The following is a 14,946-nucleotide window of genomic DNA, read 5'->3' as shown; positions in this document are numbered from 1 at the left end:
TACTACTGTGGTCGTTTAGGACTTCCTGATGGCTGCTCTTTGCTCATGATTTTTTGGCCTCACGCAATGAAATCTTTCTAATCGTTCAAGGGTCTAAAAATTCAGAGGTTTTAGTAAGGAGACTTGTACGATTTGGGGAAAGAAGAAGGTCATTGCACATTTTCTCCCGCTTGCGTTTCCTTTCGTAGACATTGGGAATCAGTAGGCAAAGGCTTCAGCAGCCAGGAGATCAGAGAGAGAGACGAATGAAGTTTGAGAGGCAGTGTGGAGGGGCATCTGACTCCGAAACGAGCAAGGCTTGATGGGGAGTCTCAGCCGTGCTTTAGGTATTGCTGGGGTGACTCTTCACAAATCACTTCTGCTTTCGGTGGTCTTGTCAGTTCTCTGAAACCTTCCTTTCACAGAAAGTACTAACCTGCCCTGGTCAAGGGAAGGAATTGCTCGCAGTGGCTAACAAGTCTAATCTCTGGCACTAAAAGGAACTGTGGCATATGGACTTGCACCATAGCATGTCATCTGCAGAACAAGCTCGTTTGAATGAAAGGGATCTTATTGGGTTTTCTCAATGTAACCACCAGGATAGAAACGTATTTACAAGAGAACGTCATTTCTCAATTGAACTCATTACAGGACACATGAATTCTGAACTAAATTCACAGACAAAGAATCAGGTCTGAGGAAGTGCCAGGATTATTTTTCCTTCGGAAATGACAAAAAACAATCTGATGATCTCAGAAGAGAGAGGGAACAAAACCTAACTCTTAAAATGGAAACCACTAAGAAGGACCATCTCAAAAGAAGTAGGAAAAACGTCTTCTTCCTTGATGTCATATTGCAAGGCGAAGTCAAAAACATGCGATCTGAATCACTAAGTAACTCTCTCAGCTATTCGGATTAGGCCAAGAAACACGACAGCAAGTGATGCAGAGAATACACCAGCACTTCATGTGGAATTCACTGTAAAAGTGTCAGTTGCCTCAGACGTAGACAAGAATATGGTTGCATGCAGTGAAATGCACAAGAATGAAAAGACTGACAGAACTTCTCTAGATGAGGAGGAGAGAAGTGCATATGCCCCAGGTCAACAACTTGTATTGGAACACAATCAACTGAAACATTGAAACCTGAATAGGACACGATGATCATCATTTCTGCAGTTTGTAAGGACAGCCTGACAAAGATATTCCCTGGTAGGACAAATGGACTCCATTCTATCTAATTTCATAGCAGCAATTACTGCGATTCTGTACTTAGAGTTTCTATTCCTTAGTGTTGGATACGAGTTGTCATGATTAAAGTTCAAAATATCTGTACCACGCTAAACCTACCCCAATCAACCCTCTCTCACTCAACACAAAGTCCAGGGCAAGTCATGTGGTCATTTCTCTGATGCCATGGGGGTCTTTGGAAAGGAAGGTAAAACACAACCCCATTCTACGATAAATAAGGAAAACTCTTGGGTTAAGGAATTGAGACTATGCAGGGAGACACAGGGATCATGTCAAACAAACCTGGAAGCTATTGCTGGCAACTTACCTTTTTCTTGGGTGCCCTATACAGCAGGTGGGCACTCGTCCGTCCCTGGGGAAGCCTTACGGTTGAATACACAAATAAGAATGCTCTGTGTGTGTGTGTGTGTGTGTGTGTGTGTGTGTGTGTGTGTCTGTGTGTCTGTGTCTGTGTCTGTGTCTGTGTCTGTGTCTGTGTCTATGTGGGTATCTGCACGTGTGGGAAGAATGTGGGTTTTCCTCATCCAAACCTCATTGCGGCTTGGACCTCACGTCTAATTTGGATCTGGGAGTTCCACACTGTGACTGTCTTGACTGAGACAGCGTGCTTGCCCGCCGTTTCCCTAACACGCTTAACCAACGGTGATTAGGGAATGTTGTAGGAAGCAGTCCTTCCATGGCCAGCAATTTGCTTTGAAAACATTGCACTACAATAACGTTAGGGGATTAAGCACTCTCTTGGGTCTCCCTGTAACAACAGATCAACAGTGAAGCAATGCAAGCCCCCATCTCTATGCAAGTATTTATCAGTCTTGCACTCAACACACTAGATGTTTTCATTATCTAGGAAAAGGCAAATTGATTAACATGAAGCTTTGGGGAAGAGAACCGTCAAAATCCAAAACTGGAGAACATCTCTCTCAGATGGATATTTGAGGTGAATATTCATTGCTAGAAGCCGAATTCTTTAGCTTGTTAAATACTTTAGAAGGCAAGGAAGAAATCACGGTTATCCCGGAGAAGACTTCTTTATGACAGTGGTCAGTGCTTGTGGAATATGTCCCGCTGATTAAGGGTGAAAACAAAATACCTGTCCCAAAAGACCTGCTGGATTGTAGGCTGCATGAGACTAGCAATAAGCATGAATTTTGCCATCGCATGATTTGTCATTGATTCTTTCTTATCTATTGCAATAAAGACTGCAATGTGACGACTTGAGAAAAGCAGCGACCCATGCAAAATTCATCATGCCAACTGCAGAGGCTTCTCCATGAGCTTCTTTACCTTCTGTTTGTGGAGGGAGCTGTCGTTCACCGTGCCTCTGAGGGACGGGTTTGGCTTGTGGAATCGCAGCCGCGTATGCATTCTCAGGGCCACTTCCAGCTCCAGCTCCTTCTTCACGTTGGGCAGGACTCGTCCTAGCGCGTGTCGATCGTGACAGGCTTTTGCTCACTGGCAGTGACTGGACAGGATGAGCCAACTTCACGGTCACATCTTTAGGACGTCTGTAACTGTCGTTTTCCCGAGAACTGATGGTCGATTCGTCTGAAAAGGAAATAGTGGAGCTAAATTGTATATCACTTTTATCCACCTGACATATGATTGAAATGTCTCATGACATGTGACGCCAATGACTACCCAACTTTATGACTTGATCTTGTTAATGTACACATCATCTATTTTATCTCTTGTGTCACGTGTGCAAAAATAATCCCACCAACGGTTTCTTTCTTGGTTTCAGCCAATCGTCTCATTCTCGGATATCCAGCTCTTACTTCCTCATGAAGATTTATCTCCATGAGGAGTCCCAAAGAATTACTTAGGAAGATGCTGCAGGAAAGACTTTGCTCTCGAGATACCCTTCTAAAAATACCATGCACATTTGACTTCTCCATTTCTTTAGTGTTAGGAAATAGGTTCTTCACCAACAATGTGCAACCTGTGCTTCACTAACAGCGAAATATCAGGTGAGAAAACTCCCCTTTAGTGGTGGAAGTTGGCATGCTCTCTGCCTCATTTAGTCTTACAGAGTGTCCCAGAGCACAAAGGCGTGAAGCAACTCGCCGAGGATCACCTAGCCAGGCTGTGTCAGAGATGATACTTCAATCTATGTCTCTGTGACTTTAAGGAGACCTCTCTATCCACCAATCCAAAATACTCACAGTTACCATCCGTTCACTGACATTATTTTCTGTAAGGACCTCCCATTTGCTCTATGTTTAGTCGCAATAATCTTGTCACATTCCAGCTACTTTAGTCACATGACAAGATTGCTTTTAATTCACTCATTTAACTTGCTACAGATTAATCTTTTCACTTTCAGTACCCACAATCAATTCAGCATGAAAATCGCAGTTTACCGAGCTTAAGCGTTTCCTTTGAAAAGATGAGAAGACTACTTCTATACATAGAGGGCACAAAAGTGCAACTAGAGGACTATGACGTAAGAAAGTGATCGAAGCAGCAGAGGAGGGAATCCACATTTTCTTTCTTTGGCTTTCAACTTTCTCTGACACTTCCTTCAATCATGGCATTCCTGCAAGTTATTCTTCCCCAATTTCCTTCCTCCTTTATACTCTCCCAGTGCTAGAGGTATTTCCATAAAGTCCTCTGGCAATTTTATCTTGCAATAAGCCTAAGACTCTACGGAAGCTGTTGACTCCCAGATTATCAATGGCATCTTGACTGCGAAAGCTGACAGTCTTTTTCTCTGTCTTCCTCTTCCTGCAACTTACACAGCAACATAGCCTTGCGAAGGAGGTTGACCCACGCATTGGCAGAACAAGCTCATTGCTTGGCAGGCTCCAGAGGAACCTATGGGAGAGAAGAGCTAATGGACCCTGGTGTGCCTCTGAAACCTGGTCACTAGACCAGCGCCATGCCAGGGAACTGAGTCGCTTCCATCTGAATTTTCTTATTAAGGTACTGAAGATCATCTGGCAAGGTAGGTTAAGGTTCCAGGCCTTGTGGTCCTTACTTGGAACTAAACTGCCAAGTATTCAACCTCTCCAACTCCATTTGGGATGGTGATGTTGAATCTCAAATTGGCGCTACCAGAAAAGCCATTTTACGAGGTACTCCCGAAGGGAAGTATTCACATGGGGCTTAGAAGAATCCATAAAGGGACACTCTCAAATGCTCTCTTAAGAATTGTGGAATTGACTGTGTGTCCTGGGATACACTGACACCCGAGCATTCATCGTCGCCTGCCCTCATCACAGAAGGTTTTGTGCTCTGTGAACAAAGCACAATGGAGACAGCTGCAAGGAACAGCGGGATGCTCATATTGGGAGTACCGAACTCAACTATGCACACTGCGTAATCGTGCACGTTTCTGGTGGACAATCCAAAGGAACCGTTGGTGTGATCCTCCACAGTCGGACACGTGGAATCTTGACTCTGGCGTAGTTAGGCCACTTTGGTCCTCTTTGGGAGCAAAGGACACGCACGCTGGCAGCCTTGGCAGACTGAAGAGAGAGACACTCAATTTCTGGTGACAACTGGATCCCATCTTGAATTTCCAGGAGAGAGGGATAGCTTCTGCAGCTACAGCTGAGCCATATTTGTTCGTATGTGCATATTCTGTGTGGATATCATTCCAAACATGGCCATAGGCAGATGACTTTCCTCCGGCAGAAATGAATAAAGCAGACTCTACGGAACTCAGAACATAGGCAGAGGGCAATGAGGGCTCAATCTCTCTCACTTTCCACAACATCCGCAGCAGCATCCACAACAATGAAATCATGGTTCCTTGGGCTCAATGAACATAGAATTCATTTCGTTTCTGCCCACAGTTTCATCTCTATTTCTCTTTCTCAGGAGTTCCTAAAGAACAAGGACCCTTGTGCCTCCTTTCGTAACCTTGGGAAGCATTGCATATTCATGCGTGTAGTCATGTGTGCTCTGTAATATTAACTCACATTCTTTATAACAAGTATCCGTTCCAAAGCAACCAACAAATCGGTAGGATGAGACATAACTGTCAGGAAAACTAGGAAAATGCAGGAAATAGTCCCGGAGCTTACACCACGCACAGTTTCTGAAGGAAGAGAGAGTTCAAGAGATGACCTGAAGGGATACAAAGAGGGAACACTGGGCAGCAAGTTGTGCAGACTTATCTTGTGCAGAGGTATCTGTTTGGTTTGAAGATGAGTGTGAAGATGAGCAGGATTAAGTAAGGCTGCTTAGGGTTGGACTGTCAAAGTCCTGAGTAGTCAAGAGGTCTTCCCGTCTGAAACATTTACAAGCACGTGACTTACTCTGAGGAATAACAGGGAATTTCTTTTTGAACTTTCTATGTCATCCTGTGGTCACCTCCTGAAAACATCCTTGGACTACGTAACTCGATGCCAACATGCAGGAAAGCAAGCCACAAGCTGCTTAGAATGACGCGAAGCGACACCATCCACTCCTCGTGCGGAAATGAATATGGGGAAGGGAAACTTGTATCTGGATGAAAAAAATAAAGAAAATTCGAATTCGAGAGGGAGACCCTCCTCATCTCCACCGTCAAATTGATGAAAGCCAAGGGATCGCTGGTTCCTTTCTCTTCTTGCTTCTAATGAAGCCATGTACTACTGTGGTCGTTTAGGACTTCCTGATGGCTGCTCTTTGCTCATGATTTTTTGGCCTCACGCAATGAAATCTTTCTAATCGTTCAAGGGTCTAAAAATTCAGAGGTTTTAGTAAGGAGACTTGTACGATTTGGGGAAAGAAGAAGGTCATTGCACATTTTCTCCCGCTTGCGTTTCCTTTCGTAGACATTGGGAATCAGTAGGCAAAGGCTTCAGCAGCCAGGAGATCAGAGAGAGAGACGAATGAAGTTTGAGAGGCAGTGTGGAGGGGCATCTGACTCCGAAACGAGCAAGGCTTGATGGGGAGTCTCAGCCGTGCTTTAGGTATTGCTGGGGTGACTCTTCACAAATCACTTCTGCTTTCGGTGGTCTTGTCAGTTCTCTGAAACCTTCCTTTCACAGAAAGTACTAACTTGCCCTGGTCAAGGGAAGGAATTGCTCGCAGTGGCTTACAAGTCTAATCTCTGGCACTAAAAGGAACTGTGGCATATGGACTTGCACCATAGCATGTCATCTGCAGAACAAGCTCGTTTGAATGAAAGGGATCTTATTGGGTTTTCTCAATGTAACCACCAGGATAGAAACGTATTTACAAGAGAACGTCATTTCTCAACTGAACTCATTACAGGACACATGAATTCTGAACTAAATTCACAGACAAAGAATCAGGTCTGAGGAAGTGCCAGGATTATTTTTCCTTCGGAAATGACAAAAAACAATCTGATGATCTCAGAAGAGAGAGGGAACAAAACCTAACTCTTAAAATGGAAACCACTAAGAAGGACCATCTCAAAAGAAGTAGGAAAAACGTCTTCTTCCTTGATGTCATATTGCAAGGCGAAGTCAAAAACATGCGATCTGAATCACTAAGTAACTCTCTCAGCTATTCGGATTAGGCCAAGAAACACGACAGCAAGTGATGCAGAGAATACACCAGCACTTCATGTGGAATTCACTGTAAAAGTGTCAGTTGCCTCAGACGTAGACAAGAATATGGTTGCATGCAGTGAAATGCACAAGAATGAAAAGACTGACAGAACTTCTCTAGATGAGGAGGAGAGAAGTGCATATGCCCCAGGTCAACAACTTGTATTGGAACACAATCAACTGAAACATTGAAACCTGAATAGGACACGATGATCATCATTTCTGCAGTTTGTAAGGACAGCCTGACAAAGATATTCCCTGGTAGGACAAATGGACTCCATTCTATCTAATTTCATAGCAGCAATTACTGCGATTCTGTACTTAGAGTTTCTATTCCTTAGTGTTGGATACGAGTTGTCATGATTAAAGTTCAAAATATCTGTACCACGCTAAACCTACCCCAATCAACCCTCTCTCACTCAACACAAAGTCCAGGGCAAGTCATGTGGTCATTTCTCTGATGCCATGGGGGTCTTTGGAAAGGAAGGTAAAACACAACCCCATTCTACGATAAATAAGGAAAACTCTTGGGTTAAGGAATTGAGACTATGCAGGGAGACACAGGGATCATGTCAAACAAACCTGGAAGCTATTGCTGGCAACTTACCTTTTTCTTGGGTGCCCTATACAGCAGGTGGGCACTCGTCCGTCCCTGGGGAAGCCTTACGGTTGAATACACAAATAAGAATGCTCTGTGTGTGTGTGTGTGTGTGTGTGTGTGTGTGTGTGTGTCTGTGTGTCTGTGTCTGTGTCTGTGTCTGTGTCTGTGTCTGTGTCTATGTGGGTATCTGCACGTGTGGGAAGAATGTGGGTTTTCCTCATCCAAACCTCATTGCGGCTTGGACCTCACGTCTAATTTGGATCTGGGAGTTCCACACTGTGACTGTCTTGACTGAGACAGCGTGCTTGCCCGCCGTTTCCCTAACACGCTTAACCAACGGTGATTAGGGAATGTTGTAGGAAGCAGTCCTTCCATGGCCAGCAATTTGCTTTGAAAACATTGCACTACAATAACGTTAGGGGATTAAGCACTCTCTTGGGTCTCCCTGTAACAACAGATCAACAGTGAAGCAATGCAAGCCCCCATCTCTATGCAAGTATTTATCAGTCTTGCACTCAACACACTAGATGTTTTCATTATCTAGGAAAAGGCAAATTGATTAACATGAAGCTTTGGGGAAGAGAACCGTCAAAATCCAAAACTGGAGAACATCTCTCTCAGATGGATATTTGAGGTGAATATTCATTGCTAGAAGCCGAATTCTTTAGCTTGTTAAATACTTTAGAAGGCAAGGAAGAAATCACGGTTATCCCGGAGAAGACTTCTTTATGACAGTGGTCAGTGCTTGTGGAATATGTCCCGCTGATTAAGGGTGAAAACAAAATACCTGTCCCAAAAGACCTGCTGGATTGTAGGCTGCATGAGACTAGCAATAAGCATGAATTTTGCCATCGCATGATTTGTCATTGATTCTTTCTTATCTATTGCAATAAAGACTGCAATGTGACGACTTGAGAAAAGCAGCGACCCATGCAAAATTCATCATGCCAACTGCAGAGGCTTCTCCATGAGCTTCTTTACCTTCTGTTTGTGGAGGGAGCTGTCGTTCACCGTGCCTCTGAGGGACGGGTTTGGCTTGTGGAATCGCAGCCGCGTATGCATTCTCAGGGCCACTTCCAGCTCCAGCTCCTTCTTCACGTTGGGCAGGACTCGTCCTAGCGCGTGTCGATCGTGACAGGCTTTTGCTCACTGGCAGTGACTGGACAGGATGAGCCAACTTCACGGTCACATCTTTAGGACGTCTGTAACTGTCGTTTTCCCGAGAACTGATGGTCGATTCGTCTGAAAAGGAAATAGTGGAGCTAAATTGTATATCACTTTTATCCACCTGACATATGATTGAAATGTCTCATGACATGTGACTCCAATGACTACCCAACTTTATGACTTGATCTTGTTAATGTACACATCATCTATTTTATCTCTTGTGTCACGTGTGCAAAAATAATCCCACCAACGGTTTCTTTCTTGGTTTCAGCCAATCGTCTCATTCTCGGATATCCAGCTCTTACTTCCTCATGAAGATTTATCTCCATGAGGAGTCCCAAAGAATTACTTAGGAAGATGCTGCAGGAAAGACTTTGCTCTCGAGATACCCTTCTAAAAATACCATGCACATTTGACTTCTCCATTTCTTTAGTGTTAGGAAATAGGTTCTTCACCAACAATGTGCAACCTGTGCTTCACTAACAGCGAAATATCAGGTGAGAAAACTCCCCTTTAGTGGTGGAAGTTGGCATGCTCTCTGCCTCATTTAGTCTTACAGAGTGTCCCAGAGCACAAAGGCGTGAAGCAACTCGCCGAGGATCACCTAGCCAGGCTGTGTCAGAGATGATACTTCAATCTATGTCTCTGTGACTTTAAGGAGACCTCTCTATCCACCAATCCAAAATACTCACAGTTACCATCCGTTCACTGACATTATTTTCTGTAAGGACCTCCCATTTGCTCTATGTTTAGTCGCAATAATCTTGTCACATTCCAGCTACTTTAGTCACATGACAAGATTGCTTTTAATTCACTCATTTAACTTGCTACAGATTAATCTTTTCACTTTCAGTACCCACAATCAATTCAGCATGAAAATCGCAGTTTACCGAGCTTAAGCGTTTCCTTTGAAAAGATGAGAAGACTACTTCTATACATAGAGGGCACAAAAGTGCAACTAGAGGACTATGACGTAAGAAAGTGATCGAAGCAGCAGAGGAGGGAATCCACATTTTCTTTCTTTGGCTTTCAACTTTCTCTGACACTTCCTTCAATCATGGCATTCCTGCAAGTTATTCTTCCCCAATTTCCTTCCTCCTTTATACTCTCCCAGTGCTAGAGGTATTTCCATAAAGTCCTCTGGCAATTTTATCTTGCAATAAGCCTAAGACTCTACGGAAGCTGTTGACTCCCAGATTATCAATGGCATCTTGACTGCGAAAGCTGACAGTCTTTTTCTCTGTCTTCCTCTTCCTGCAACTTACACAGCAACATAGCCTTGCGAAGGAGGTTGACCCACGCATTGGCAGAACAAGCTCATTGCTTGGCAGGCTCCAGAGGAACCTATGGGAGAGAAGAGCTAATGGACCCTGGTGTGCCTCTGAAACCTGGTCACTAGACCAGCGCCATGCCAGGGAACTGAGTCGCTTCCATCTGAATTTTCTTATTAAGGTACTGAAGATCATCTGGCAAGGTAGGTTAAGGTTCCAGGCCTTGTGGTCCTTACTTGGAACTAAACTGCCAAGTATTCAACCTCTCCAACTCCATTTGGGATGGTGATGTTGAATCTCAAATTGGCGCTACCAGAAAAGCCATTTTACGAGGTACTCCCGAAGGGAAGTATTCACATGGGGCTTAGAAGAATCCATAAAGGGACACTCTCAAATGCTCTCTTAAGAATTGTGGAATTGACTGTGTGTCCTGGGATACACTGACACCCGAGCATTCATCGTCGCCTGCCCTCATCACAGAAGGTTTTGTGCTCTGTGAACAAAGCACAATGGAGACAGCTGCAAGGAACAGCGGGATGCTCATATTGGGAGTACCGAACTCAACTATGCACACTGCGTAATCGTGCACGTTTCTGGTGGACAATCCAAAGGAACCGTTGGTGTGATCCTCCACAGTCGGACACGTGGAATCTTGACTCTGGCGTAGTTAGGCCACTTTGGTCCTCTTTGGGAGCAAAGGACACGCACGCTGGCAGCCTTGGCAGACTGAAGAGAGAGACACTCAATTTCTGGTGACAACTGGATCCCATCTTGAATTTCCAGGAGAGAGGGATAGCTTCTGCAGCTACAGCTGAGCCATATTTGTTCGTATGTGCATATTCTGTGTGGATATCATTCCAAACATGGCCATAGGCAGATGACTTTCCTCCGGCAGAAATGAATAAAGCAGACTCTACGGAACTCAGAACATAGGCAGAGGGCAATGAGGGCTCAATCTCTCTCACTTTCCACAACATCCGCAGCAGCATCCACAACAATGAAATCATGGTTCCTTGGGCTCAATGAACATAGAATTCATTTCGTTTCTGCCCACAGTTTCATCTCTATTTCTCTTTCTCAGGAGTTCCTAAAGAACAAGGACCCTTGTGCCTCCTTTCGTAACCTTGGGAAGCATTGCATATTCATGCGTGTAGTCATGTGTGCTCTGTAATATTAACTCACATTCTTTATAACAAGTATCCGTTCCAAAGCAACCAACAAATCGGTAGGATGAGACATAACTGTCAGGAAAACTAGGAAAATGCAGGAAATAGTCCCGGAGCTTACACCACGCACAGTTTCTGAAGGAAGAGAGAGTTCAAGAGATGACCTGAAGGGATACAAAGAGGGAACACTGGGCAGCAAGTTGTGCAGACTTATCTTGTGCAGAGGTATCTGTTTGGTTTGAAGATGAGTGTGAAGATGAGCAGGATTAAGTAAGGCTGCTTAGGGTTGGACTGTCAAAGTCCTGAGTAGTCAAGAGGTCTTCCCGTCTGAAACATTTACAAGCACGTGACTTACTCTGAGGAATAACAGGGAATTTCTTTTTGAACTTTCTATGTCATCCTGTGGTCACCTCCTGAAAACATCCTTGGACTACGTAACTCGATGCCAACATGCAGGAAAGCAAGCCACAAGCTGCTTAGAATGACGCGAAGCGACACCATCCACTCCTCGTGCGGAAATGAATATGGGGAAGGGAAACTTGTATCTGGATGAAAAAAATAAAGAAAATTCGAATTCGAGAGGGAGACCCTCCTCATCTCCACCGTCAAATTGATGAAAGCCAAGGGATCGCTGGTTCCTTTCTCTTCTTGCTTCTAATGAAGCCATGTACTACTGTGGTCGTTTAGGACTTCCTGATGGCTGCTCTTTGCTCATGATTTTTTGGCCTCACGCAATGAAATCTTTCTAATCGTTCAAGGGTCTAAAAATTCAGAGGTTTTAGTAAGGAGACTTGTACGATTTGGGGAAAGAAGAAGGTCATTGCACATTTTCTTCCGCTTGCGTTTCCTTTCGTAGACATTGGGAATCAGTAGGCAAAGGCTTCAGCAGCCAGGAGATCAGAGAGAGAGACGAATGAAGTTTGAGAGGCAGTGTGGAGGGGCATCTGACTCCGAAACGAGCAAGGCTTGATGGGGAGTCTCAGCCGTGCTTTAGGTATTGCTGGGGTGACTCTTCACAAATCACTTCTGCTTTCGGTGGTCTTGTCAGTTCTCTGAAACCTTCCTTTCACAGAAAGTACTAACCTGCCCTGGTCAAGGGAAGGAATTGCTCGCAGTGGCTTACAAGTCTAATCTCTGGCACTAAAAGGAACTGTGGCATATGGACTTGCACCATAGCATGTCATCTGCAGAACAAGCTCGTTTGAATGAAAGGGATCTTATTGGGTTTTCTCAATGTAACCACCAGGATAGAAACGTATTTACAAGAGAACGTCATTTCTCAACTGAACTCATTACAGGACACATGAATTCTGAACTAAATTCACAGACAAAGAATCAGGTCTGAGGAAGTGCCAGGATTATTTTTCCTTCGGAAATGACAAAAAACAATCTGATGATCTCAGAAGAGAGAGGGAACAAAACCTAACTCTTAAAATGGAAACCACTAAGAAGGACCATCTCAAAAGAAGTAGGAAAAACGTCTTCTTCCTTGATGTCATATTGCAAGGCGAAGTCAAAAACATGCGATCTGAATCACTAAGTAACTCTCTCAGCTATTCGGATTAGGCCAAGAAACACGACAGCAAGTGATGCAGAGAATACACCAGCACTTCATGTGGAATTCACTGTAAAAGTGTCAGTTGCCTCAGACGTAGACAAGAATATGGTTGCATGCAGTGAAATGCACAAGAATGAAAAGACTGACAGAACTTCTCTAGATGAGGAGGAGAGAAGTGCATATGCCCCAGGTCAACAACTTGTATTGGAACACAATCAACTGAAACATTGAAACCTGAATAGGACACGATGATCATCATTTCTGCAGTTTGTAAGGACAGCCTGACAAAGATATTCCCTGGTAGGACAAATGGACTCCATTCTATCTAATTTCATAGCAGCAATTACTGCGATTCTGTACTTAGAGTTTCTATTCCTTAGTGTTGGATACGAGTTGTCATGATTAAAGTTCAAAATATCTGTACCACGCTAAACCTACCCCAATCAACCCTCTCTCACTCAACACAAAGTCCAGGGCAAGTCATGTGGTCATTTCTCTGATGCCATGGGGGTCTTTGGAAAGGAAGGTAAAACACAACCCCATTCTACGATAAATAAGGAAAACTCTTGGGTTAAGGAATTGAGACTATGCAGGGAGACACAGGGATCATGTCAAACAAACCTGGAAGCTATTGCTGGCAACTTACCTTTTTCTTGGGTGCCCTATACAGCAGGTGGGCACTCGTCCGTCCCTGGGGAAGCCTTACGGTTGAATACACAAATAAGAATGCTCTGTGTGTGTGTGTGTGTGTGTGTGTCTGTGTGTCTGTGTCTGTGTCTGTGTCTGTGTCTGTGTCTGTGTCTATGTGGGTATCTGCACGTGTGGGAAGAATGTGGGTTTTCCTCATCCAAACCTCATTGCGGCTTGGACCTCACGTCTAATTTGGATCTGGGAGTTCCACACTGTGACTGTCTTGACTGAGACAGCGTGCTTGCCCGCCGTTTCCCTAACACGCTTAACCAACGGTGATTAGGGAATGTTGTAGGAAGCAGTCCTTCCATGGCCAGCAATTTGCTTTGAAAACATTGCACTACAATAACGTTAGGGGATTAAGCACTCTCTTGGGTCTCCCTGTAACAACAGATCAACAGTGAAGCAATGCAAGCCCCCATCTCTATGCAAGTATTTATCAGTCTTGCACTCAACACACTAGATGTTTTCATTATCTAGGAAAAGGCAAATTGATTAACATGAAGCTTTGGGGAAGAGAACCGTCAAAATCCAAAACTGGAGAACATCTCTCTCAGATGGATATTTGAGGTGAATATTCATTGCTAGAAGCCGAATTCTTTAGCTTGTTAAATACTTTAGAAGGCAAGGAAGAAATCACGGTTATCCCGGAGAAGACTTCTTTATGACAGTGGTCAGTGCTTGTGGAATATGTCCCGCTGATTAAGGGTGAAAACAAAATACCTGTCCCAAAAGACCTGCTGGATTGTAGGCTGCATGAGACTAGCAATAAGCATGAATTTTGCCATCGCATGATTTGTCATTGATTCTTTCTTATCTATTGCAATAAAGACTGCAATGTGACGACTTGAGAAAAGCAGCGACCCATGCAAAATTCATCATGCCAACTGCAGAGGCTTCTCCATGAGCTTCTTTACCTTCTGTTTGTGGAGGGAGCTGTCGTTCACCGTGCCTCTGAGGGACGGGTTTGGCTTGTGGAATCGCAGCCGCGTATGCATTCTCAGGGCCACTTCCAGCTCCAGCTCCTTCTTCACGTTGGGCAGGACTCGTCCTAGCGCGTGTCGATCGTGACAGGCTTTTGCTCACTGGCAGTGACTGGACAGGATGAGCCAACTTCACGGTCACATCTTTAGGACGTCTGTAACTGTCGTTTTCCCGAGAACTGATGGTCGATTCGTCTGAAAAGGAAATAGTGGAGCTAAATTGTATATCACTTTTATCCACCTGACATATGATTGAAATGTCTCATGACATGTGACGCCAATGACTACCCAACTTTATGACTTGATCTTGTTAATGTACACATCATCTATTTTATCTCTTGTGTCACGTGTGCAAAAATAATCCCACCAACGGTTTCTTTCTTGGTTTCAGCCAATCGTCTCATTCTCGGATATCCAGCTCTTACTTCCTCATGAAGATTTATCTCCATGAGGAGTCCCAAAGAATTACTTAGGAAGATGCTGCAGGAAAGACTTTGCTCTCGAGATACCCTTCTAAAAATACCATGCACATTTGACTTCTCCATTTCTTTAGTGTTAGGAAATAGGTTCTTCACCAACAATGTGCAACCTGTGCTTCACTAACAGCGAAATATCAGGTGAGAAAACTCCCCTTTAGTGGTGGAAGTTGGCATGCTCTCTGCCTCATTTAGTCTTACAGAGTGTCCCAGAGCACAAAGGCGTGAAGCAACTCGCCGAGGATCACCTAGCCAGGCTGTGTCAGAGATGATACTTCAATCTATGTCTCTGTGACTTTAA

The 14,946-nt window shown here is 44.2% G+C and overlaps 1 protein-coding gene across 2 annotated transcripts in view; it reads right to left on the bottom strand.

The window, feature by feature from the left end:
* The window catches only part of LOC140524808 (uncharacterized), a 147,307-nt gene that overhangs the window by 57,138 nt on the left and 75,223 nt on the right, over positions 1 to 14,946 (bottom strand). For both annotated transcript variants that reach the window (XM_072639598.1, XM_072639599.1), the window contains 3 exons: positions 14,104 to 14,364; positions 8,316 to 8,576; positions 2,514 to 2,774 (listed from right to left, as the gene is read on the bottom strand). In XM_072639598.1, the coding sequence (XP_072495699.1) occupies positions 2,514 to 2,774; positions 8,316 to 8,576; positions 14,104 to 14,364 (783 nt within the window). The remainder of the gene's footprint in view (positions 1 to 2,513; positions 2,775 to 8,315; positions 8,577 to 14,103; positions 14,365 to 14,946) is intronic.

Source organism: Notamacropus eugenii, chromosome 2, assembly GCF_028372415.1.
Source record: "Notamacropus eugenii isolate mMacEug1 chromosome 2, mMacEug1.pri_v2, whole genome shotgun sequence".
Classification (NCBI taxonomy): domain Eukaryota; kingdom Metazoa; phylum Chordata; class Mammalia; order Diprotodontia; family Macropodidae; genus Notamacropus; species Notamacropus eugenii.
The sequence above is the reverse complement of the archived record's forward strand: the minus strand, read 5'-3'. Positions and strand labels throughout refer to the sequence as shown.